The sequence below is a fragment of the Agelaius phoeniceus genome, chromosome 6, assembly GCF_051311805.1.
Source record: "Agelaius phoeniceus isolate bAgePho1 chromosome 6, bAgePho1.hap1, whole genome shotgun sequence".
NCBI classification, from domain to species: Eukaryota; Metazoa; Chordata; class Aves; order Passeriformes; family Icteridae; genus Agelaius; species Agelaius phoeniceus.
Genome location: NC_135270.1, coordinates 27233889 through 27260649, shown reverse-complemented (window position 1 = coordinate 27260649; position 26761 = coordinate 27233889). Strand labels below are relative to the sequence as shown.

The following is a 26761-nucleotide window of genomic DNA, read 5'->3' as shown; positions in this document are numbered from 1 at the left end:
CTTTCTCATGGAAAGAAAAAAACCCAGCAAAAGCAATAACAAACCCCAAGAAAAACCTGTCTGACAGCTGCCATCCTAAAATCATCATTTCCAAATATGAGAAATAATCAGCTCTTTCATTACAGAGAATGCGTTTTGATGGTGAGAGGTTTTGGGGATTCATGGGAAGAAAGTTACTGATAGCCCTTCTCTTTTATTATTAATTATATTATCTTGTCTCCTTCCCCCAACAGAGGGAAGAAACTTGATGAAACTCTTCTCTTGCATGAGTTTCTACAAGAATATGAAGATCTGGAAGACTGGATCACTCAGCAGAAACAAACAGCCAGCTCTGAAGACTATGGAAATGATTATGAACATGTTTTGGTGAGTTTTTTGAGTAGCAGATTAAAAAATCAAATAAACTGTATGTAGTGAGACTATAAACAGATACTAAGGTTGTCCTTGAAAACTTAAAAGATAAAGTAAGAAGTAAGTATAAATAACTGGAAGATGGGAAGAGAAAAGGGTGAAGTGGATGGGAAGGACTGAAGAACAGGCAGCATTGCATCCCGTTACCATGAGGTCTGAACTGTCTGAAACAACTGCATGCTAAAATGTCTACACCTTCAGAGAGCAAATCTTTTCTATTTTTAGTAAGTAGATATTTCAGTATGGTATCCATTTAGGATTTTTTTTCTTTTTTTTTTTTCTTTTTAATTGTGATTGCTGATATACAGACCTCTCACGTGGCATAGAAACCAATCTAATGTCAGCCTGTTACAAATCACTGCAATGTCAGCCTGTTAGAAATCACTACAATTCACCTGTTCATCTTAATTTTTATAATATTTATTATTTATTTCAAAATAGCTTGTGTCTTAAACCTTAAAATCAGATTATATTATCCATTTACAGCACTGAATACGCATTTGCGTTTGATAGTGGAGCCCTGGAAAATGTTAAAAATAGTCTTTGAAAATATTAGGCCTTGTATTTTCTCAGATCACTGCACCTGCGTAAGCAGTATGATAAATGATATAATTGTTAGATGTGATGCTTGTTTAGTAGTTAAATGTAATTATTATATAACCATAAGAAGAATCGTGAGAAACTATGTTGGAAATTTAAAGGGGGCTATGTTTAGCTGAAATCTGTGTATACAATAGAACAATATAAGTTTGATAATTATCATGAAAGTTATATAACAATAGAGTATAAAACACGTTCACCTTGAATGTATGGTCGGAATCAGATTTGGGTGGAAATCACCCCGATTCCCAGAGCTCTTCAATAAAAAGCACCGCATATAATCGCTTCTGTGATTATGTGTTTTTGAACGCTAACACGTTCATTAAGTAAAACCATATAATTTTATAATTGAAATTCATTGCACATAGAATGCTTATTTCTATTCCCAGTAATCATGTTTATGCCTCCCATCTGCATCACAAACCTCATGTTTCACTAAGAGTTTGAAGCTTCTCATGGTCTTTGAAGGTAGAATCCTGTCATTCTCTGAAGTTTGTCTGTCTCTAAGAATTATCAGCTTATTATATGTTTTATGGCTGTGTTCTGATGAGCAGGTACGTTTGGAAAAAGAGAGCACTCAAAAGGGGTTTTCTCTTTATTCTTGTTTTCCCTTCTAAAGCAACTTTGTGCCAAATACGATACATTCCGACATCAGTTGGAAGCAGCTGGGAAAAGAGTTGTGGCTTTCCAGCAGCAGGCAGACAACTTGCTGAGCCAAGGGTATTCAGAGTCCTGGGAAATTCGGCAGATGCAGAAACAACTAAGGTAGGAGCATTCTGTTAGGTCTAAAATGCTTTTCTCCTTTCCATCTGCTCTCAAGGAGGAGGAAGTAACAAGAAACTAGGAAGGGATAAGGCATGTCCTCCTGATTCTCTAATTGCAAACTATGTAGTTTGCTCACACAGAATTGCTTCCAGCTTCATTTAAAAATAAACATCATACTTGCTGTTCTGGCTTCTTGTAAATTGCTTTGGAGGTGTTTTACAAGGTGAACTTCCTTTGCCCTTTGAAACAGGATCACCAGCTGAAAGGCTCGGAGTTTAGATGCTTTTTATTGCTTCTTTTTTTTGAGTTTGAACCCCATCACTGCTCTGCAGAATAACATTGAGATGCTCTGCGCTTCTTAGTTCTGGCATCAGTCCAAACTGGCCCAAAGGAGAAGTGTATCTGCAGGCAGCTGTGGTCACCACAATATAAGAGAGTTATTAAGCTATTAGAGAGCGTCCAAAGGAGGCCATGAGGATGATGAAGGGCCTTGAGGGGAAGCTCCTCATATGAGGAGTGGCTGAGGTCACTTGGTCTGTTCAGTCTGGAGAAGACTGAAGGGAGACCTCACTGCAGTCTGCAACTTTCCCGTGAGGGAAAGAGGAGAGGCAGAGGTTGATCTCTTCTCTGTGATGACCAGTGACAGGACCAACGGAATGGCCTGAAGCTGAGTCAAGGGAAGCTTAAGTTGGATATTAGGAAGAGGTTTTTTACCCAGAGAGTGGTTGGGCACTGAAACAGGCTCCCCAGGGAAGCAGTCACATCACCCTGAGTTCAAGAATGCATCAGATGCATGGTGTGATTCTTGGGGTGTTCTGTGCAGGGCCAGGAGTTGGATTTTAATGATTCTTGTGGGTCTTTCCCAACTCAGGATATTCTATGATTATATGCTCGGTACTCCAAGTACTGCATATAAAACCTGAAAAGTGCAATTGAGGGGGGAACTCTTAAATAGGACCATTTCTTTAAGTTCCTGGAGCAAACAGGAGGACAGAGTAGGGTGAGAGACATGCTGCCATTCAGAGAATTACTCCAACAGAATTTAAAGGCAGGAATTAAAATCTAAGCAAGAACAGGTTCTGTTTTCAGTATTTCTTTAGACTGTTGGTCTCCTTTATTCCTAGTTTAAATGTTTTACATTGTTCTTTTCCCCATTCTACCTTGAAGGAACTCTTGGGAGGAACTGTTGGAAATGACCAGATCACGAGGTGAGCAGCTGAGAGATGCTGAGGCTATTCACAAGTGCTACCAAGATCTGACAGATGCTCTGGCCCATATTGAGGTAAAAATTCATAGGAAAATTTCATATAATGCAAACTTTATTTGTGCTTTTTTTTTTTTTTTTTTTTTGTGGAATATTCTTATGATTCTCAGCATTCTTACTGCTGACTTCAAATCCTGAGTAAATCTTAGACACATGACTGGTTACCTTATGAGAATCACTGGTGAAACAAGGTGGAGCTGGAGTTGCTGATCTGTGGGAAAAGCTGAGAAGATCAGGGTTTGCACTAAGGTGCCTCACAGTGCAATGCATACAGTGATGTAGTTTGCAGTCATCAGGCCTAAGAAACTACTGCCTTACCATGGTGGTTCTTGTACACTGTTGCAGTTTTATGTGTGCTGAAGAACTCTCCTCTGAAAAAGGCATTTGTTTGGATTACAGTGACCATTAGCCTGGAAAGTTGTCAGGCAATCATGAGATCTGAAGTGAAAAGCTGAGCCAAAAATCTTTTCCTCTCATTCCAGTGCCCAGTACTGGCAATAATTTCAAACTGTCCCAGCATGAAAACTAGGGGGAGAAGTCTCCCAAAAAAAATCTTCAGCCTTCTGTTTTATCTGAACATCCTGAAGAATTTCACAGAGAAACCACATCCTTGCTGTAATGAGAGGTGTGGTTTCCCTAACGCAGATGTTTACAGGAGGCAGTGATCCAAGGAGTTCCACTGTTTGCAAGGCAACAGGCTTTGTTTGGTTACATGTGATGAATTTTCTACTTGTTTGTGCTGGCAGAGGCTACCCTATTCAACCATGTTATTCCTGTTTTCTTCCCCAGTCATGAAGAGAAAATCAAACATAATATTTCACCATTTACCACCTGGGGTTTTCAGAACCTGGTGCTTATTTAAGTTCAATGATGAAGTAGTTAATGCTGAGACAGTGACAAGTAAGGGTTCAAAAACACCTCACAGACCAGCTGTTGGTTTACCCCCATGCTGAGTTTGGTCCAGGCAACCACTACAGCCTTCTTGCATTGCATCTTGTTAATAGCTTCACATCAGGGAGGGAGAGCAGTCATCTCATCCATTCCTTCCTGTGTACCCTGGTCAGAAGCCTACTAGGGAAAGCTGTTCTCAGAGGAACATAGTACTAGAAGGCCTTGCTTAAGTCACAGCTCCAGCGCCATCATAGTACAGGCAACTACAACATGCATCTCCTTCTATAGCACCTTACCAAGATTCACTGTTGGTGTCCCAAACTAGCCTGTGATTCTGTTGCAGAAATGTAGTTCTTCAATGGTAAGAAATGTTCTGCTAATTTTCCCTAAACTGACCTGGAACAAATTTCTAATAATTGTAGTGACAGTGCCGTTGTCCAGCTGAAATGCCTTTTCATTTTGCATACATTTCCAATGCATATCTGGGTAACAACTACATCCATTCAGAACCTTTGCTGAATTAAAAAAATGTTTCCATTTATGTAGCGGTCCCTCCATTTCTCTCATCTTTACAGTAATCTTTCTTGTGCATGTATAACCAAAATTTTATCTAAAAATGGTTCATGGGAAGACAACCTGTGTCTCAAAGAATGGACTGAAACTGTTGCTTGTTAATGCTACTTTTAAGAATTCACAGTCCCTGCAGTAGGTATTCAAGACTGATTCCCAACACAAAGCCTGTAAGAAATTTTCTTGTATTTTCTGATCAAGGAAAGACACAAACCTTCATTTCTAACAGTCCATTTGAATAGTTTAGCCATTAAGATATTTAGAAGTGAGTTACTAGGAGTGATTTTTCTGACTTCCTTTTAGCTATCATAGTTGAGTATCTCAGAATGTCCTCAGGTGTGAAGTATCAGTTAGAGTACCCAATATTATTTAATGTAGGCTTGTAGTGAGTTTTGCTTGGAAACGGGAAAGAACCCAAAGCTTTCTCTGATTTCTTCTTTCTAGGAGAAGTCCAAAAGTATTCCAGATGATGTTGCAAAGGACATGAGAGGTGTGCAAACCCAGCTCCGAAACCACGTGGCCTTGGAGCACGAGCTCTCTGGGAATGAGCAGCAGGTAAGGGCAGTCCTTTGTGGTCTTCAATGTGTAACCAAAGTTCAGCTTTCCAAGATAAGCATAATAATAATAATTTGGTTCATAGAGTTCATAATAATAATGAACCAAATTATTACAGTCTCTCACAGAAAGCCTGGAAATCTCTAGTGATTTTCCTTCATTTTCTGGGTTTTTTAATATAGTCAAGGTCTGATAGCAGTGATAAAGTAGGTAATTAAAACTTTTCAAATAAGGCACATACTGTAATAACTGCTGACAGTAGTTCAATATGACTATTTAAGTAATTCACAGGGATATTTTTGATCATGGTTTGAAATGTAGGATTATGCCAGGCTTTGTGATATGCTTATTGTCTTCTTCAAAGTGTTCCAAGTGATTACAAGAAAAAATCCAGAATCAGTTTTATGTGCAGAGAAAATTAATATCGGTACAAATTGGACTGTGAGGAAAAAGGATGGCACTCACAATACAAATATGTAAATTTAATGTAAATAAATGTAAATTTTTCAAATATGTAAAATTTTATGAGAACAGGTACCTTGCATATGGGAGACTTGATTGGCTTCAGCAAACTTAAAACTAGCATGAGTTTTCACTCTTGTATAATATATGTAATAGTATACAATAGTATATACAGTGTAAAACACAGCATGAGTTATACTGAGATTACTGAAGTTATCTTACTGAGATATCTGAAGTTATTACTTATCAGTGGCCTCAAATATTTTTGCCTTGGGGCAGTAACATTAGAATTGATCCCATCAACTTCTCGTTACTTTCAATGGTTAGAAAACATGAGACATGCATGAAGAGAATGTAGTCACAGTTAAGCTGTATGGTCAATGAGGAAAAAATTGGTTTGCTATTACTTGCATTATAACAGCAATTATAATACTACTTTCATTATCCACATAATAAATGGTGTAGTAAAAAAGGGAAAACAAATCTGAAAAATCACTGTTGTGATGAGCCTTGACAAACACTGGATGTCACTATTACTCCATACAACAGACATTATAGAGGGTTTTTTTTTAGTATGAGAAAAGTTAAGTCAGAAAATGTTGCTTGAATTGTATTTTCATGTACAGAAAAGATAGCACTTATCAGAACTTTTCTAATATTAGCAGGATCTCCATGACGCTCTCCTTCTAACCCTCTTCTTTCACCCCCTGTGCACAGCTGCAGGAGCTGATCCACTCTGCAGATCAGGTGCTCCCCTATTGCTCCAAGAAGCAGGTGGAAGACCTGAAGGCAAAGCAGCAGGCAATAGTGACCAACTGGAAGGCCCTGAAGTCCAAAGTGGAGCAGCGCAGGAGACTCCTGGAACAAGCCTACAAGCTCTATGAGTTTCAGGCACATGTAAGCACTTCTGCCCTTTGTCCCTCACTACTCAGGGAAGGTTGCCTGCAGTGGGTGTGAATCAGAGGTTCACTTCCAAACTGGAAAAGGCTGCAAGTGCTCTCTGTGTTATCAATCAAACATTTCGTGCTCGTTGATATTTAGAAAGGCGTTAGAGGATAAGGATCTTTTCTATAGGATAAGGATTTTTTTACCTTCTGTAAGAATAGAAGCTTCCATCCAGAGGTGTAAGGAATAATTGTCAGCTGTCAGAAGCAGTCACCGCTTTGCAGGAGTAGCAGTAATCTTTTCAAAGTCTTTGCAATTTCCACTGAGTAAGAGTGACAGAAAGAGATGTTACTGTCCCATTTATAATGCATAAAAGTTTGTTCTCTCTCTCTCTCAGGGCATGCAATAACCCTTGGTTCACTTACCTCACAGCACGTATCGAATACAACTCACTGATTTTTGCACTAACCTCTCAAGCTGCTCAAACAGGGACATGGATATATCAGCATAGCATCAAAATCAGCAATGCACAGTTGCTTTGTGTCCAAAGAACTCAGGAGGTCACTGAGCTGTGATTTGCCATGGAATACTCTGCAAATGTCAGTAGTCTCAGTGAAGGCACTTGAGCTACCCCACTGCAGATCAGTAGATTATTGCTGCAAGCACTGCAGGTGCTAAACCAGCAAGAGTACCCCCTTATATCATGAAAGGAGTTGCTAATGTAGATTTCAAGAATGCATTTACATTTTTTTATTCTTCAACTGTTCCAAGTGTAACTATTGTGTCAATAGTTACACTTGGAACAGTTGAAGAACAAAATACTTCTGGTAGTTCATGTTCTGCTTCCATTTTTAGTGGGAAGCAGAATGTCCGGAGTATGTTCACCTGGAAAAAACTTGCTGCAAGTTTGTCTTAGGGTTCTGATCTGGGATCAAGACCACAACAGAGTGTACATGGTTGGTTTTTTTAGCATGAGAGGCATCTGCATATTCAATTAATCCACTTTAAGTCTCTTATAAGTGTTTAAATTAGCATTACCTGTCATATTTTATACAAAGAAATGTTATGTAGTTAGAGATAAAGGATGTTTATGGCAGTTTGGGGGGTTTGAGGGTTTGGTTTGTTTTCCAACTGCTATAAGTTCCACCATCATGTGCAGAACTGTTGATGGGGAAAATTAGTGTGAATCTACTGATGTAGGTGAAAAGTTCATTTGCCCACTGTCTTTCTAACAGTATCTAGGACTCATAGGAAGAACAAGGCAAACTTTTAGAATGTATTTTTCTATCATATATATTGGATTCTTGAAGTCTTCAGCCTGGAGGCATTTTCATCAGAAGGTGGATCTTGGTGGATTTGACCATTAAAATGTAGTCACTCAGAGTTCACTTCTTTATTGATTTACTTCATAGCTTACATCATAGATTTAGTTTTTGACTTCAGATAAAAAAATGTTAAGTTGTCCCCATCCTCTGGGAGTGTTATTCTAATTTTTATTGCTGGAATGATGCAAAACACCTTTGGTTTGAATTTTGTCTGAAATGTGTGATGCAGCCTGTGGTCTGAATGACAAATTTATAGCTCATGTCTTGCTCTGCCAGTGTGTCCTTTGATTCCATGACTCTTGACATCATTAAACAAAATGACAAAGCCATGTGACCATATTCTCAGCAATGTGTCTAGATGGGACTATGCCTCAGGCAACTCCCTGTCTCTGATGTCAGGCTGATGGCAAAAAGTATTCCCAATCCTCTCAATTTTCACCTCCTTATGTGACAATAATTCCTGAAGAAGTGAAGAGCTGGTTCTGCAATTTGGTAAGCCTGTCTTGCTGCCCAGATGGGACAAGGCAGGATTATGCAACCATGGCTATATAACTGTAAAAATTTCAGAAACTCTACTGTAGGTTAGAGCAGCTTTGCTGCAGAATATCACCCAAACTGCTGAAGGCAAAGAGGCAACTTTGCCTTTCCTCTTTCAGCTGTGCCAAGAGGTGCACAAATTGAATGTTAGTCAAAGCTGCTCAGAGTACTTTTTCCATTATATTGTTCATTTGCCGTCCACAGGGCCTTTTCATTTAAAAATCATCCACAGGTTAACTGAAACAAACAAACAAAAAAATCAATTTCTATAAAATGAGAATTCTGCACCATCATCTAGTGTATCTCCTTACACCCCAGCAACTACAACTTTAATGTGATTAAATAGCAGAGCTGAACCTAACTGACAACACACAGCACAGCAGAGGGCTTCAGATCTTCCATGGAACTTTGTGAAGGAAGATGAGTGCAGACACAGACTCAAAGTATTTCTGAATGATCTGAGGCTCTTACTGTGAAGTTTGTGCTAGGATCTGCACAATCAGAGTCAGGCTCTGCTCAGGAGTTTCCCACAGACTGATGCCTACTCTATCCTTAAATATTGCTGGCAGTGGTAGTCCAGTAACCTCTTATTGGCTCTTGACTTGTTCCATTGCATTATATATCCTGAGGCTTATGGATTTTTTCCTTATGCTTAGCTCAAAAATCTCAGGGAGTTTTAGACATTTGCAGTGCCAAGTGCAATGTCAGTGTCTACAGTGACATCCAGCTGTGTGAAGGAATTAGTTCTACAAATTGAAATTATGCCAACAGGTGTGCACTACCATGGGCCCATTTAAAAGGACCACAGTCTTTTTAAAGAGTCATTTAGTAGCTGTGTTCACTGGCTTTAAAAAAGCAGTATCTTGGCTTTAAAGGCTAAAGTCAAGACCCCAGATTGGCCAGTTTCAATTTTCTGATGCTTTTCTGATTTTTTTTTCCTGTCTGTCTTTACAAGATTTTCATTATATGAACAAAAATCTATGGGTAGAATGGAGCAGCCAAGAATCTATTTCCATTACATATTTTCCTTCAGTGAAAAAGCCAGCAACCATTTAAAAGATAAACAAAAAAAATCTAGTTTTCTGCAATAAAAGAGAATTTTTCTTCAGCACTTACTATAAATAATAGTACTTTAAAATAAATCTTATAAACCTGAAAGACCATTTACTACCTAAAAATTGAATAAATTAATCCAGACATAGCTAAACTATAACCACTTTTAATCACCATCGATAATCCCTTGTATATCCCTCACAGTCCTAGTTTTTACCTACTGACATAAGAGCAAAACTCCTCCTGCAGATTCAAATAAGATGCCTAAAGTAAGAGACTGTTGAAGTATAGAATCAAATGGAGAAAAAGACATTCAGAGAACAAAGTATTTTTACTTGTACAGTTTTCTTCAATCACAGTTTAAAAATAAACCTCAGAGATTTGTTTTAGCATTTTCATGCTCAGAATTGCTTCACTCATTTGGAGTTATTGCAAATGTATTTATTGGTTCATCATATTTTGAAAGTAAACTAGCATGACATACTTGTTCCTCCCAATCTCAGTCCTATAGTTCTACATACATAATATGCTTATGCAATTTCTTCTGACCTGTGATTTACCCTTTTCCCAGTTCTATTAGAGTGCATTTGTTTTTTTCCTGAAAATTCTCACTCTCATTTTAGGATATGTGCATTATCTAATTTTCCAATAGACTTGTATAAGCAAAAGTTTTCACAGAAATGTAAGATGACCTAACAGTGACCACATAAACGTAGGTTTATCCTTTATGAGGGAATCACATCAGAAAATACTTTAATAAAGATGGATTAAAGGGCAATAAATTATATCATGCTGCCACTGATATGATATGACAGTTTGATTATGATACCATACATCATGTAACACAGTATATAGGAATTCCTGCAGTTGTGTTATCCATCCTTATGAAATTCATAGAAATACTGCAAGCACTAATGAAATATTTTATTTATCTATGATTTTATTACCTATTATTTTCTTAAAGTTGAAAAGTTGAAGAGTCAGCCTTAGATTTTCCTACCTGCTAACCTAAGCTTGAGCCCTAACCTGAATTTCCATATTTTCTGGGCTTCCAGGTATGGGACTATTTCTTATGGACAGCAGAAATAATAAGGGAAATGAGAGCCAAGGAGTCTATTCGGGACATATCTACCAGCAGCCTGAGACTCACCCAGCATCAGCAGCTGCTGGCCGAGATCGAGGCACGAGAAGAGAAGTACAGTCACGTTGTACAGCTAGGACAGTCCCTCTTGCAAGACGAGGAAATGCCATCAAAAGAGGTAATTGAAACTCCTCTGAGCTCAGTCATACATATTCAGCACTGGACCCCAAGGTAACTATGATTCTGTATTTTATCACACTGTGAGATACAAGTCACATACTCACTTGTCCCTGTGCATGACCTACATTTGCCTCGGTATGTGACCTATCTTGGGCACAAAAACATCTGCTTCATTTCTAACTCCAGCAGCAGATGTGTAGAGGCATTTCCTAAAGGCCCCCTGCAGCAAATCTGGACTCTTTCAAGAATTTCACCATGTTCTGAGCCACGGAGTCAACTCTACAAACTTCCCAAACTTGATTTTCAAACAAGTGCTACACTTTGTATTACAGTGGTATACCTACACCAGGACAGTCTGGACAAAATCCTGTCAACCAAAGAATGAAAACACATATGAGAGAGTTTAAAGATTGACTGAAACCTTTTCTGTAGAAAAACATTACACTAGAAAATATACTAGTAAAATATACTCCCTGGAAATGAAAGATTTAAATCAAAATGTCAGTTTACTCAAGACAAATAGCTTCTAAGATTCTCAAAGCATTTATTTCTTTTCCAGTACCTACCAGCTCATTTCTCCCCTGATAATTCATTAACATGTCTCTTGAATACCTTCAGAAAAATGCAGAGTTTATGCAAGTTACTCTCCCATCTCACCAAGCTATTTCCTGAAAATTTGCTGAATATTGCACTGTATGACTATGGTAGCTAGAAATCTTGCTGACTTTAAAGTCCTTTGCCTGTAGAAAAAGTCAGGAAAAAAAATCATTCATAGAAGGCATGTGGATATACAGTGTTTAAAGCTGAATAAAGTCTAGCCTTGTGGCATGAATTCACTAGAAAATTATGCTATGTTGATAATTTTTATTTTAATATCTATCATATAAAAGTTTGAAGTGCTATAATAGCACTCTTAATGCTTAAAGATAATGAAGAATTAGGATCTGATGCTAGAAGTCACACTTGAGAAACAGTTACCTTTTTTGCTCTTGGTTTGGACTGCTATATATGCTCTAAGAAGCACTTCTCCATTGCAGAAATGAGGCACCTTTGATTATCTCTGTGCCCAAACAGAAGTGCCAGAACTTTTTCTAGTTGTTTGGGTTTTTTTTTCTGTTTAATAAATTTGTGCCATTTAAAGGCATTATCCACCACTCCACTTAATCCTCTCTTCTGTCAATTTACCCGGATTATGGGATATAAAGACCAACACAAGTTTTTAATTGGAAATTTTTTTCAGATTCAGCAAAAGCTACAGGCTTTGTTAGAAGAGAAGGAAAATGTATACAATGCATGGAGACAGAAGAAGGAATGGCTGGAGAAAATACACCAAGAACAAATGTTCTACAAGGATTGGGATCACCTTGACATGCTCCTGAACTCACAGGAGGTGAGCAAATTATAAACTTGAAATAAGCAGCTAAAACCTTCAAGCATGTAAACTCTTTCAAACTAAAAATGACACTAGTGTTCACCTACAGCTTGAAATCCCTGTGCCTGTGTACAGAAAAGACAGTCTCTTTTATTGGTATTGTTTGTGTTCTGGTATCATTTGGAGACTGTAGCAATGTGCAAGAAGCCTTCCTTTCTCATGGGGCTGAGGTGTGGAACAGAAACAAGTAGATGATCCTTACCTGAAAGATAATTCACTGCAAATATACCTAAGAGGAAACATATGAGCATCACAACAGAAGAGGGAGACAAGAGTCCAATATTAGTCCACTTTACAAACAGATCTCAGCTTGCCAGCTGCTTAACCACTGACAAATTTGGTAGGATTCAAAGAGAAAGGAAATTGTAAAGAGGGTTTGAAGGGATTTTGCTTTGCAGGTGTTGCTGGAGTTCTCAGCTCAGGCTGAGAGTTATGCTGGGAAAATGCAACTGGAGGAAAATGGATGTCAGCAGTGTGAGATAATACAGGAAAGTGAATTGACTTCTCAGTTCTGCAAGGGCATTGATAGGAGTGTGTAGAACAACAATGAAAGGAGCATTAACTTCTGTTACATGCAGTTGAGAAAAACGAGCTAGTGAAAAAAGCCGTCTCATGAAAAAAAGAGGGCAGATATAATCAATGCAAAGAGACAGAAGGATGTTCTTATTATCAGCATTTTGCAGCTCTTGAAATAGATTTTTTTTCAGCATTATTGAATTATATTTTGTCTTCCTTGCACTTTCTTTGATTCATGTAACTATTTCAAAAGGCTCCATTTTGAGGTCTGGCATTTGCTATTACAAAACTGAGTGCAATCACTCTGAAAATTCATGAATTGATAGATTGCTGCAATTGTGCTGAGACTTGGCATACAAACCACATCAATGGGTTGCAGGTTGCCAAACTGAAGGATTGGTGCAATGCTGGAGGAGGTTGCACCTCTGGGTCATTTTTCATTAAGGAAAAATAATTCTTAATTCTCCAAGACCACTGAGAACAAAATATAATGGCTCTTATTTTGCGCTGATCTCGATTTTCCACCAGTGCTTTCCACTGGCACTAAATACTGGCACTAAATCCTTTTGGAAACTGACTCTGAGCTGTGCCATGCAGTGATACTTAACCCTTTGTAGCACACGGGCCTGGAGATTTCTGCTACTCCTTCCTTGAAGGAAATGCATGTCTATATAATTCTTTATAATTGGTTCTTTTAGAAAATGTGACCTGCATTCTGGATTTTGTGCCGTGAAGCAGAAAGTTTCACCTAGGTGTAAAATATTACATAGTTCTGCCCACTATTTGTTGCTTATATAGCAAATGACGTGATTTGCATTATATCTACCTCAATTCCCTACCAAGCAGTGGTACATCATTGTTAAGCTCCTGCATGGGAGCTTATCAGGGGAAATGTAAACACTACAAAAGTTTGGCCACTGTATTTTTTTCTCTTTTCATTAAACGGATATCAGCCAACACACGGAGGCACTATCACTACAACATCTGCTTTGCTCTGTGTAATGCAGGGGTAAATGTGTGGGAAGCTACTGTGGGTAGGTGATTTTTTGCTCCTCAGTTGTGACTCCTGGTTGCAAAAGTCTGCATTACTCATACATGAAAGGATATGAAGAGGTAATGCACCTGGTATTTCTGGTATGGCCCCAGCACTTTCTCTACAGGTCAGTGGCACTTCACATTACTTCTTTGTTCAGATGAATTTGCCATTGCCATAGGTTGTGACGTAGACTGCCACAGAAGGGCTGGTGTTCATCAGAAGCTAGGTAAATTCTCCTGGTGGGATCAGAAACCAGAAGTTTCTTCAGCCAAAGCAAAGCCTGAGAATGAAGATTGTGACCATGAAGAGTATGAAGAGAATGAAGATTGAGGACCATGAAGAGCAGTTCTGTTATTTTTTCCCACAGTATCCTCTTTATGAACTTCAAAGGAACCTGGTGCTCAGCTTTTCTCACTGACACTAAGCATCCAGAAGGTGGAACAGTAAAGTGAGGATGCTTGGCTGTCCCTTCCAGCAGCTCTTCACACAGACCACGCTTTACAATCAAGCTGTCTTTTGCAGCTGCTGCCATCTGCCATATAGATCAGAATAAATAATTTGACAGCAGAGTGATGTTCCTTAGTCACTACTTATATTTCATTTTTCTGCAGTTGAAGAACTCTTGGAAGAGAAATCTATTTCTTTTGGATTAAACTCTGTTACTACTATACAGAGTTAAAATGTGGCTGCATAGTGATACAGACAAGCAGGATGATAGGAAAGCAGTTTTTTTCAAACATGTTTTTAAAAAAGAACTCAGCCAGGACATCAGCTGAAGACTCTCAAACCATTTTCCCAATAGGAATTTCATAATTTGCTGCTTTCAGAAAGGACAAAAGCAAACACAAATTCAAAAAGGATTCCTATCAGGCAAACAAATAGAAGCAATCTCTCCACCCTTTTTGTTTCTTCTGACTTATGTGTTTAAGGCTGTTACATGCATTTCACTTCTTATGTCTGCAAAATGTCTGTGTAAGGAAGCATGCCATAACTTTTCAATCCTATTTTGGCTGTACTTCATATGCCATAGACCAGAAGCAAGAAACAGACGAAGGAAGAAGGTAACAGAGGAGTATTTTAAACTAAGAATTACTACTAAGAATTGCTCTTTCATTCGCTGTCTGTGCCACTGTGACAGGTTTGACTTTAAGCCAGCATCTTATATTACATCCAAGTTACTTAAGCCTTCAAAAGATTTCTGCAGAATATCATCTACCATTGTTCTGTGCTAAGGAAAATAGAGTACATGTGAAGAAAATTAGGCAAAATCAATTTTTAATTTTTTTATTGTTGTTAAGTCAGTTGTGCCATCAAATGGAACTTCTTGTAAGAGCTGCAAACTGAGACCTTGTCATGCAGAGTGCAGACAATTAACAGCTGAAAAAGGGAAAGAAGGAAAAATTTTTTTTTACTTTGAGCAGAAACTGTGTCCAATACTCTCTACTCTGTTCTGATCTTTTCACAGCAGCAGATCCACTGCTCAGGTTAGCTGCTTTTTTTTTCCACAGATGAAATAACAGCGAGTTTGCAGGCTGTCTCTGGCAGGCACTTTTGGCTCCCTCCTACTCTGTCTGCAGTCTCACTGTCAGAACACTCAGGGAGCAGAGCCGTATGCTCCGTAATTTATCTTTCAGCCCATCCCACACTCATATCGCTTTGCAGACATGACAAGAGGTGGTAGCAGTTTTAGAAGAGCTGAGATTTTTTATTTTGAATGTGGATTTTTTTTGTTCTCATTTTTCTTCCTTGAGAATGTTTATTCATCTCCCATTCCTTTGCTTCAGAGGAAGAATGGAAATTTCCAGTGCCAAAGGAAAAAGGATTAGGACTTGATTTTAAGCACAGGGGGGAAGGCAAGCTCTGTGGCTTTGAATTTTGCATCATTTAGGACTAAGCTTCAGAATGTCATACAGGGACCATTGCTGCAAACCTTCATCTGCAACCTACATCTCTGCTGTGGAAGTGCTGCTCTCTTCCTGTAGAACGACCCCACCTCCTGCTTTTGAATCTGCCGTGCAGGACAAGCCTTTTCAAGAGATGCCAGTGCCAGCTTGGCATCCTCCCACTGGTCAATCAGTTGCCAAGCTTGCTCCACGAAATGCCATCTCACCACCTAGCAATGTGTCTTACTGCTCAAGGCTAGATGTCATCCTGGCACACACAGACCAGAGGAAAGGCTTTGGGAGCACTAGTCCCTGTGTCAGTCCTTCTGATGAGACATCCACATGTTCCAGTGCTTGCAAGGATCCTTGGGACCATGGATATGAGAGGTCTGGCACTCAGTCAACATCTGCATCTTACAAGCAATATTCAAAAAGAGAAAAAAGTGCTCATCATATTACCCCTGGAACCAGTGATCCCTTGAAGCTTGCTCTGTCTTTGCCCTCAGATATTCTTTCCTGCAAAGCTCCATCAAGCTGGACATCACGCCTAAATGTGGATCTGTCTGCTGTTCCATCTGCTTCTATGCTCCACAGCAAAAATCTGCAGTCATCCCTGGAACCTTGTGATTCACTGCCATGCCAACAACATTGCTGTAGCCAGTGCAATGTCCAAATGTCAGACCTTCACACTTCAATGAAGCTTTACATTTCAACGTGCAGCTTGATGATAAAGCCTTTTCGAGCAGGTTCCCATGGAAGCAGTCATGCTCATTCAAGTCTGCTCATGCCACAATTAGAGAAGGTGCCTGAAACTCCCTCTGGTCTTTCAACACGGTCCCAGAAACCAAAACAAGGTTTCCCTTCAGGTGGGTCTCTAGCTCTGCAAATCACAAGATTTCATGTGACTTCCTCCAAGTATCCTGGCCTTCCCCAGCAGACTTTATCCAGAGACATATGGCTGTCCCCAGCTATGCTGACTGGAAGAGAAAGTTCAGCTAGCAGGAATGAGATCGTGAGTAAGGATTTAAGTCCAGAGCTGATTGTCCTTCAGAATTACCCTTCATCTAGGCCAGAGTTTAGGAAGACTCCACGTGATGGTCTAACACCTGCTCACCACAAGGTTTCCAAAATTACCTTGATACTTGCCACTCCTTGGACTGCTATGCCTATCCAGGTGGTAAGAGAATTTAGAAGAAGCCCAAATCCAACAATCTTTATCAAAACACGTGATTCAGATAGAGCTGGTCCACCCTTTCACCCTGTGGAAGTTCAGGCTGGCCTCTCTCTATCAGTAAACTGTGTTTGCTGTTCAGGATTGCTTTCTAGCCACTGGACAAGATCTGGTTTGAGGCCTTCCCAGGAAACATGCACTGTAAAAAGTGTATGTCCTGACAAGCTTGTGACAAAAATGCCAGCTCCCACCACAGCTTCATCTCACAGAGACACAGCGCGTCCAGGGTCTCCATCTATTGCTGTCAACATTGCATCCTTTGGAACTGGGAGGAGAGTGGTGAAGATTTGCATTCCATTCTAGGAACATTTGCAAACAGAAGATCTAAGTTGTGTTTAACCAGGCCATATGAATTTATTTTTGTATGCATCCATGCCATGTTCCAACTCCTTAGAGATGACTTGCAAGACAAGAAAGCCACATGTGTTCTGCTGTCACCAAGGCTGCAGCTACAGATTGATCCAGCTGAGTGAAGATAAGGACTCTGCTCTAATCGAGCACTTAACAAGAGTTTCATTTTAACCATTTGAGTTGTTAACACAGCATGCAACTTCTTACGGGCCTTGCATGATTGGGCCGTAGTGCTCAGCACTTTGAGGACTCAAGATTTTAGAGCCAAGAGCTGGTTTTCTTCTCTGCTAGGTTGGACTTGATCTCAAAGGTCTTTTCCAACCTAGTCAATTCAGTAATTCTGTAGTCAGTCTGGGACCTGGGAAAAAATCCTCAGTGTAGTTTTTCTTAGTTCTTTTCTGCTTTACTGTTTTCATTTCCTTACTTGTCAAATTATGCTGTATTTCTAAATGGTTTATTCCTGGGTTTGTAACTTTAAAAGCAAGGCTTGTTTTCAAAAGCCAAAGCATTTAAGTATGTAGGAAGAAATCAGTTTTTTCCCTTCTTAGAAAAGGAGAGGTACCACCCTTTCCTGAGGGAAAAGAAGCAAAGGGAATTTAATATCCACAGCACGTCAACTTTGGATATCCCACCAAAGTTTCCAGCAGTGAAACTATGGGGAGTTTTAGAGGAATTTAGCCTGCTTTCAGACAAATATTTCATAAGTAAATATTTAAATGATGATGTTGTACGGGTGTAAGATTCTGGTATAACACCTAATACTTACAGGGTAGGGATCAGTACTGCAAATTTTGAAGAAGGAGGAAATAGGTGTGAGGAAGCAACTATAGCAGTTATCAGAAAAACAGCAGTTTTATCTCTGTGTTTTCCCATATATATTTCCGATGGCAGATAACTATATTCTTATGCCCAGGAGACAACATGCAGTAGGGGGAGGGAAAGAAATTTTAAATACATTTAGCATTAGAATTTTGCATATAAATGGTGAGGACAGATGCCAATGATGTCACCATGGTAGAAAAAATGTATGTTTTCTTTTTATAAACAACTTTAGTATCTTTTATTTGTCTTGTAATAGTATGATACCTTCTTACAACTGTTACTGAAGTGAAGTATAGTAAAACATTTTTGTGAACCTTATATAGTCATGGTATCACGAACATTTACTTACTTTGCTAAAGCAAATTTCAGATTATTTTCATTATTATTTTTAGTATTTACTTTTATCAGAATTAAGTCAAACCACACCTTATTCTTCTCTGTCTCGGCAGATAGTTTGGACTTGCTTACGTATTCTAAGTGAAGGTTTTTAAAACTGATAATAATTCAGACTTTTAGTACATGGTTAGAACAGAATGATTTTCTGTGGTTTTCTAGCAATATCAGCAGCAAGCCCATGACAGGCAGTGAGAGGCAAAATCTGTGGAGCTTGTTATACTTGGAAGAGAAAAAGCAGAAGGAAGTGGATTTGCACAAATACCTAAAATATATTTTATTCTAGAGAAATAAAAACTGCTCTTCTTGGAATACAAATTTCTTTTGGGGCTGTGTCATTTCTATTGCATATAAATGTGAAATTGTGGCATCCAATTTCAAGTTGGAACATAGTTAATGACTGAAACGTTTCATTCAGTATTTCTCCAAAAGCTAGAGCTGGCAGATGCTGTCACATAACTATGTAAATAGTATTGGTTTATTTAAAATTACTTTTTTCTTAATTGGACTTTGCTTTTAATTCTGCATTAACTTGTACAAAAAATGCAGCTGCTATGCAATAATCTCAGAAATAAGGAAAAGCTCCAGAAACAAGGATAGCTCCAGGGTTTACAATGTTAGCAACTTGAAAATTTATTCCAGAAAATCTCAGAAATCTCAAAAACCATTTTGTGGTTTTAAGCATCTTTGGAAGTCTTTACTTTAAAAAAAAAAAATCTGTTTTATAGTGAGTGGCTGAGTTTTTTGTGGCTGAATATTGAATTCCCAATGTTGGGCCATGATTCCTAACAGAAACAAACTTGAAAGAAAGTTTATACCTGCTGTAATCTGTGGGAGACCCAGTAGGAGAGCTATGCAGTGTTTTATTTTTTAAATCAAAGTGTCTCATTCAGAGCAGGAGTCAGGAGACCTGTCTAAAAGTGTGCCAAAATGTGATGTTATTGGTGACAAGCCAGCACTGTGGCATGGGAGCCAATTTTTATTCTGCTTTCAGACTGGTGTAACAATTGCTTAAAACATTGTGGTTCTGATTATGGCAATGGCTGTTGTAAGATTTCTGTGTAAAATACAAATGGAAATTTTTTGCCTCAGCAGCTCTCCAGGCATCATCACTGTTGGTGCTACAGGAGCTGCTCTCCTCTGAGCACATTGCCATTACCTACCCTGCAATGTATGCAGCCACTGCCCTTTTGCAGCAATTTTCTTTCTGAGCACCGGTTTTCCTACTCAGTGTCAAAACCTTGGTTGCCAAGACCATTTACATGGACTTCTGCTTGGGGGACTTAGTCCAAAGCTTTCAGTAGTCAGGAGGACCTTTTCTCAGTGCTGTAACACCCAAAGGAATTGAGCTTTGAACACCCAGTGTCATTTGTGCTCAGTGGATTTCAGTGGGAGCAAGGCACTGAGCTCTCTGGTGGCAGCTGCTTATGAGTCACCACCCCACACCCCTGCTCTCAGATGTCTCTGTTCTCTCTCTCTAAGGAAAATAACCATCTTTACCAGTAGCTGTTCCTTGCCTTTTTCTTCCCTCAGAGGTATACAAGCAGGAAAACTAATAGCTGATCTTTTCTTCAGGTATCAGTTTCACTGCTAACAGCTACAAAATAAAAGTCCTGGAGATAAATATTTTTTGACCAGAAATGGTAGCTAAGCCACAAAATGTATGAGAAGCTACAGTATTTTTAAAGCGAGGTTTAAAACACCAAAATACATGGTGTTCAGGGCTAAGCCTCAGAGAGGTTCCCAGATGGGAGCAGGGTCCATCCAGGGCCTTTTAGTGCAGTCAGACCCTGGCAAGTAGGTGTGGATTACCCTGCATATGTGTTCAAACTTGGGAAGCCTCTCCTGCAGAAGATGCTCTGTGGAGTTAAGCAGTTGTCCAGAGAATGAACATCATTGTTCATTGGTTGGTTTTCTAAAGAAGCTTTCAAAGAACATATTTTCCCTCTTATAAAAATCCACCCTGTTAGACTGCTACAGGATTGTGATGCTTTGCAAAACAAGAGTGAGCTCTCTAGATGGTTTTTTGTTCCTGTGCACATCTATGGCTTAAAGGCACAGATTTACCCATGTCCTTTACTAACCCTTTTCCAAAACATTTAGCATTTGTGTTGTTTCACTGATTCTGTTTCTTTCCTGCCTCTTGATTCTTTCACACTGTATAGCTGATCTCAAATTCTTCTTCCATCTCCATTAATTGCACTTTACCCAGGCAAAGTTATTGATTGGAATTTCTCATCCTCGTCCAAATTCTTGTGATTCCATGAGCTCACAAAATGGATCACACATTACACACTGCTAATAAATGCCATCACTCACAGCATGCTGATTCCCCAAAGTCTGTCCGGCCACAGACACTTCAGTGTGAGCCTTATCCATGAGTAGTCTTTGCTCATGTCCCATCAGAGCCTGTAACTGAGGATTTTATGCTGCTGTTGTCTCATCACTGAAGAAAAAAGCCTGTGGGCAATTACATCTCATTAAAAATAATAAATTCCTGTCAACCTGCAGAAAAGTATAGTTTTTTTCTTGATAATTGATAACTATATTCTTTATTCTTTTGCATTTGGCAAAACTGAGTGTAATAGGATGTATGGGACAAGTAATTGGGCATTCATTTTTCTTAACACCAGAACAGAGTAAGGGAACACTGCAATGCCTTTGAAACCTGTGTGAATTAGTTGGAAAAGGTGCACACTTGCACAGTGTTAAAAGGTGCAGAGGTTAGATTCCTTAAAACCACATTTGTTATTTGTTATTTTGGATGCTGTCTTTCTGCATCAGATTGGCAGAACAGACTAAAAAGAAAATAATGCAGATAGGTTGGAATGATGGCCTGAAAAAAATGACTGATGTAATGCACTTGGTACAGGTGCAAGCTATGACATTTTTTCGGGAACAATCAGCTACATAAATACAGGATGGAGACAAGCTGGTCTGACAGGACTTTTCAAAAGTTTCTGGAAGCTCATAGTAGATTACAAGGTGAACTTGAGTTCATGGTGTTGTATAAAAAACAAGCACCATATACAGGAACATGCTGAAGATTGCAGCTCAAAAGTCACTCTGTTGTCTTCCCAGCCTTCACTCTGGCAGCTTTATGGCTTGTTGCCACTTGTTACATCAAGTCTCAAAATAAGTGGAAGTGGAGAAAACCCAGAGGAGAGCAATAAGAATAATCAGAATCAAAAATACACAGCTGTCATGGAATGATCAGCCAGATCACTGTAGTTTAACCTTGAGAAGACAGAAACCCCAGTATGTAAAAGGTCTATAAACATGCTCTAGGCTGAAGCAAACATAAAAGGAATGATCTCCTGAATGTGGTCAAGAGGGCAGTATGTAACAAGGTGTAGCAATAACCATACATTTTCAGGCTAGATGTTTGGAAAATCCCGGTAATGGCTGAGGTAATAAAGCACTGGTGACAGGCTGCAAAGTCTCTGTTTTGGGAACTCTTCTAAGAAGGAATCATTTGGACATCTGTCAGACATGACAGTGATCTTGCTTGGGATTACAAGGATGGCTTAGACTTCTGGAATTCACTGCCTTGTGACCTAGCGATTAATAAGGACTGACAGGTCACTTTCCCTAGCTAGACCTGTTAATGCTTCTCTTTCTTGCTCAAGACCATGGACTTCTAACAATTAATTTCTAGCTTCTGCTGTCTCTTGTTCCTTTTTTTCACTCTCAAGTGTACTCTCAGCAGCAGAGTTAATACCTCTTCTCCCATTTATGAATCAAGATTATGGGATAATTAATTCACTGAGAAAAATAATAAACTTTTTTTATAGGTTTATTTGAAAAGCAGTGACCTCGGAAGGTCTGTAGATGAAGTAGAGCAACTGATAAGGAAACATGAGGCTTTTGAGAAGCTTCTGGCATCACAGGATGAGAAGGTAAAAAAAACAAACAACAAATATTCTACCAGCTAGAATTCTATGAGCTAAAATTATATATATGCTTTTTTATTAATTATGGTAATACTTTGAATTGGTGACAGGGATGAAATGCCTGATAGGCCTGATATGTTTGGACAAAAGATAAAATGGAGAAGCTTGAGGAAATAAGAGGCAGAGCATTGGAGAACAACTGTCAAAACACTCCATGCCCAAGTCCTTGCAACAGATAGCAAAACCACGTCATACGCAGAACAGGGGGACTTACAAGAGGAAATATTTAAAGCAGGCCATATTGTATTATGGATATCAGACGTTTCTGCTCTTTTTATTTAAAAAAAGTAGTGACTTTTAAAGCAAGTAAAATGGAGTAGGTATTTTACAAAATGCAGTAGGCATTTTAACATTAAAAGAAGTTGTCAAATTCTTTAAATATCCATTTGGTACAACAGCTGTACCAAAAAAGCAGCCTCTCTGCACCTTTGCAATAGCTCCTGAATTGCTCACCTGTGTGTAAAGGAATCTGCCCGGCTGGTGGCCACTGCTGTAACTCACCCAGGCTGGGACTAAGCTTAAGCCTGCAGCTGTGCCTGGGTTCCCCAGAATGAACTCCCAGGACTCTTGCCAGCTCCCTGCCAGGCTGATTGCTCATTTTGAGAGCTACATTACAACACCTGGTTTCCAGAAAGGAATAAAATCTGAGCACTCCTGGGTGTCATGCTTACTCCATGACTCCTTGCACTGGATAATCAGTGGCCTAGGAACTCCTGAAGCTACAACTTTAATTAATTTATGTAGCCAGGATGCACCATAGAGTCCAATGACAGTAATGTCATAGATGTAACATAGTACAGGGTGAGGAGGAATGCTGGTTAACTTCTCCCTGCTCTTTTTGCTTCATTACAGAAAAAGAGGGTATTTTAACTATGAAAGGAGCTTGATTTTGTTTCTTTCACACCACTTGGAAGCATAAAAGTAATTTCAGATCTGTTGCCTCCTCAGATGATGTCTCTTCAAGAGCAGGCAAGCAGGTTGGAAAAGGCTGATGGGCTAGAAGGGCAAAAGATTCAGCACAAACTGGACGTCATTCATGAGAGGAAGCGCCAGATCAAGGATCTATCCCAGAGCAGGAGAGAGAAGCTGCAGATTGCCCTTCTTCTGGCACTTTTCTACCAAAACTTGGAAGAGGTAAGAGGGTTTTAAACTGGGATGGGGATGTAAAGCAGAGGAACCATCTACCTCTATTGGATTAAGTGCTCACTCTTGCCAGACATTATTGGGTGGATGGATGATCTAATCTGGTGTGGCAGCTCCTGCCACACTCATGCAAAAAGATGCTCCAATGCCATTCCTGTTACTGTACTATTGTTGTGGCGTTGTGCACATTACAGCCACTTCAGTCATCAAAAGCTCTGCTAAAATAGAACAGTTGAAAAGAAAACTGCAAGCTAATACATATTTTTCCTTTAGTGGGAAAGAAAATGTATTTCAAATCAGGATGAACACAAAGTGGAAAGCATTATGGCCTGGGCACCAGGCTTTATTGGTGGGTGTTCACTGAAGGCCTTAGAAGCACTGCTGTGGCTCAGTGTAGCTCTTGAGCTACTGCAGACTGGCTCTGCAGAACATGCTGCTCTCTGTCTCCTGTTCTGGCCTTAGCCCTGTAACTGAGTAGCTCTGCTCTGTCACTACTGTTGGAAAGACAAACTAGGTCAGCCTTTCAAAGGGCAGCACAACATGTGTGACTGAGAGCTGTGCTGGCATAAACAAGAGCACACAGACCCAGGGGCACATTTTCAAGCTCTCATGCTGTTCTGGTATCCACCCCTTCTTCTGCTGTGTCCCATGAAATGTCCTCAGTGATTTACAAAACCAGAGCTATACTTTTCTCTTTTTCTTTTTCTTTTTCTTTTTCTTTTTCTTTTTCTTTTTCTTTTTCTTTTTCTTTTTCTTTTTCCTTCTTCCTTTTTTCCTTTTTCCTTCTTCCTTTTTCTTTTTTCTTTTCCTTTTCTTTGTGCTTTTATTTATTTTTCTTTTTTTTTCCCTTTTCCTTTTCCTTTTAATAAAATTTATCAGAAATTATTTATACACCCAAATATTAACTTGTATTATATTCTTATACTTTTACTATCTCATGATAGGAAAGTAATGAAAATCCACCAGTAATGGCTTGTCCATCTTTTGGAGTAACAGAGGGGACTGGATGGTGCATTGCACAGGGGTTATAATTTCAAAAGAGCAGTTTCCCAAAATCCTCTTGGTAGAGAAATTGTCAGTGCCCTTCTAGAGATACAATCAACCCATTAGGTAGGAATACCTTTGCATTTCTTTCCATTTCTCTGTAATTGTCAGTGTTTGAGCTGGGGTCCCCCTTCATTCTTGAATCACACACTTGGAGCACAAGATTCGGCCCTGCAAAGAAGAACATTTCCCTATTCTCATCCACTTTCTCCACACAAATTCAGCCAGGAGTTCTTTGGGGAGCTTTTGCTTTCAGGTTGTGTGCTCATTTACCTCAACAACCTAGAATCATTGCCTACTGTTGTAGAATGTGAATTACAAACAAATTACAAAACAAAAATCTTAAAAAATCTTACTCAAATCAGTAATATTTTTCTTTCTCTTTGTTGGATAGAATGGAATGTTTAATTTAATTTTAGTTATATTCTGGGTGTGTATAAGTTCATATGTGAGAATGGTCCCCACAGGAATGTTAAATTTGGAGATGAGTTTTGAGTTTTGCTGTTAAATCAATGAGGTCATTGCTTATTCTTACTTATTAAGAGAACAACACCCATAGCTCAGGTCCCACTCCCCTGAAAACTCTCTGTCCTGCAAACATGTTAATTTCTATTGATCAAACAGAATTTTTTGTGTGAGAAGAAATTAGTGATCACTGTCATCATTAAAATTCTTCTAGTTACTCTCCAGAAGCAATGACAGAGAGAACTACACACATTAGTACAATGAACCACAATCATTAACTCAAGAGATCACGTGCAGTTTACAAAATAAAACTCACCCTTCTACTGTTGAAATTGGTACTTTTGTCTCACTCAAAAGAAGTGAGATGGACTTACAGACTACACTCTATTGCCAAAATCTCTGTAGCTCAGTGCTAATCTGAAAGGCAAATGAGCAAGTCGCTACTTAGAAATATGTGTAAGTTATTGCAGAGGGAATATTATAAAGTTAAAAGCTTTGATTCTAAAGCTGGCTCTGGGTTTTAATGCTGACTTAGAAACTTGCTCATGATATTAGTAGTACTTCCTTTCCCTTTCACCCTGTACACAAGAATAAAAAACCATTCGGATCTTTAACTTAGGGGAATGAGAGAGAGAATTAGTTGTTATCTCCGGATGTCTGGAGCAGGCACATCCCTTTATATGCTTTGCATACTTCAGTCATTAAAAAATCAGTGTAATTTACAGTTTGTACCTGTGATGTTACAGCAACTGATATTTTGAAAGAGTAAGATTCTAAACTGGTAGTGCCCACATTTTTTATGACTGCCATAGAAATTAGACTGATCTTGTGCCTATACTGAGCACAACACCAGTTTTTCTCTTGCCTTCAATGAAGTGAAAATGGCCATCCAGACAAATCTTTCCATAGAAAGATCTTGGGAAAACAGATCAGCTTTGCTTCACATCTGAATGTGGGCACCAGGCCAGGAGTAGCATCCCTCACTCTCTAGAGCCATCTTAAACAAGCCTTAAATAAACCAAGGCACCAAGAGTGCAGATGTTCAGTCTGTCATTAATGCCACTGCTTCTAATTAAAAAGTAGGAGAGAAACCAACCTTAAAGTCGTTTTATCCTGGAGATTGGTTTGTTTCTCATTCCAATTGTATGGATGAACCTCCATTCAAATGGAGAGTCACTAAAGTGACACTGAAGCACGAGTGTGTGGCTGGGAATGGGAGAAGGCCATCAAGGAGGGTGTTGGAAAGGCAAACAGCACATGGCAACGTGCAGCCCTGGGCAAGTTTGACATGGCCCGTTTGAGTCTCTAACTGTGCTTTTAAGCGAAACAGTTTCTGGAGAGCATGCTGCTAGTGAGAGCTATTTCTGTTATTGTTTATGGAATCTCAGCAGCTGAAACAACATTTCAAATCATTAATTAACAGAGAAAATCCTCCAGCTGACAAGTCTTGTGTGCACATAGTGCACAGTTCCACAAGGACATCCAAGATATTTTGAAACTAATAAAGCTGCCCTTCAATTTGCTTCTTGTGTTGTCAAAACATTACATTACTTCAGTGCTCTGAGGACAACAGGATCAGTTACAACATTATGTCAAGGGTTTAATTCCCAGTGTTTTGATGGATAGAAAATATTTCCTTCAATGCTAAGGGCTAAAGTTCAGCAGAACTTCAAGAAAATTGTGGAAATCTTGTTATCCTATTCTTCATTTTATTCTGCATACTTTAAAATCCCCTTAAAAATAATTTCCTACAAGAAACACATAACTTTTGCTTTGTTAGCTCTCATAAATCACCTGCTTTTCTGAATCTGATATTCCTGACCAGACCATTTTGAATTTTATGAAGTATAAAAGCAAATACAGCTGTATTTCCTTTCAAATAATCTGACTAGTGCTTGGGCCCTCTTTGTTTG

The 26761-nt window shown here is 39.1% G+C and overlaps 1 protein-coding gene across 1 annotated transcript in view; it reads left to right on the top strand.

Moving 5' to 3' along the window:
- The window catches only part of SPTBN5 (spectrin beta, non-erythrocytic 5), a 92818-nt gene that overhangs the window by 31170 nt on the left and 34887 nt on the right, over positions 1-26761 (top strand). Inside the window, exons 28-36 of the mRNA XM_077180556.1 lie at positions 234-366; positions 1631-1776; positions 2944-3058; positions 4946-5056; positions 6236-6415; positions 10374-10577; positions 11820-11969; positions 22038-22142; positions 23145-23330. Of these exons, the coding sequence (XP_077036671.1) occupies positions 234-366; positions 1631-1776; positions 2944-3058; positions 4946-5056; positions 6236-6415; positions 10374-10577; positions 11820-11969; positions 22038-22142; positions 23145-23330 (1330 nt within the window). The remainder of the gene's footprint in view (positions 1-233; positions 367-1630; positions 1777-2943; positions 3059-4945; positions 5057-6235; positions 6416-10373; positions 10578-11819; positions 11970-22037; positions 22143-23144; positions 23331-26761) is intronic.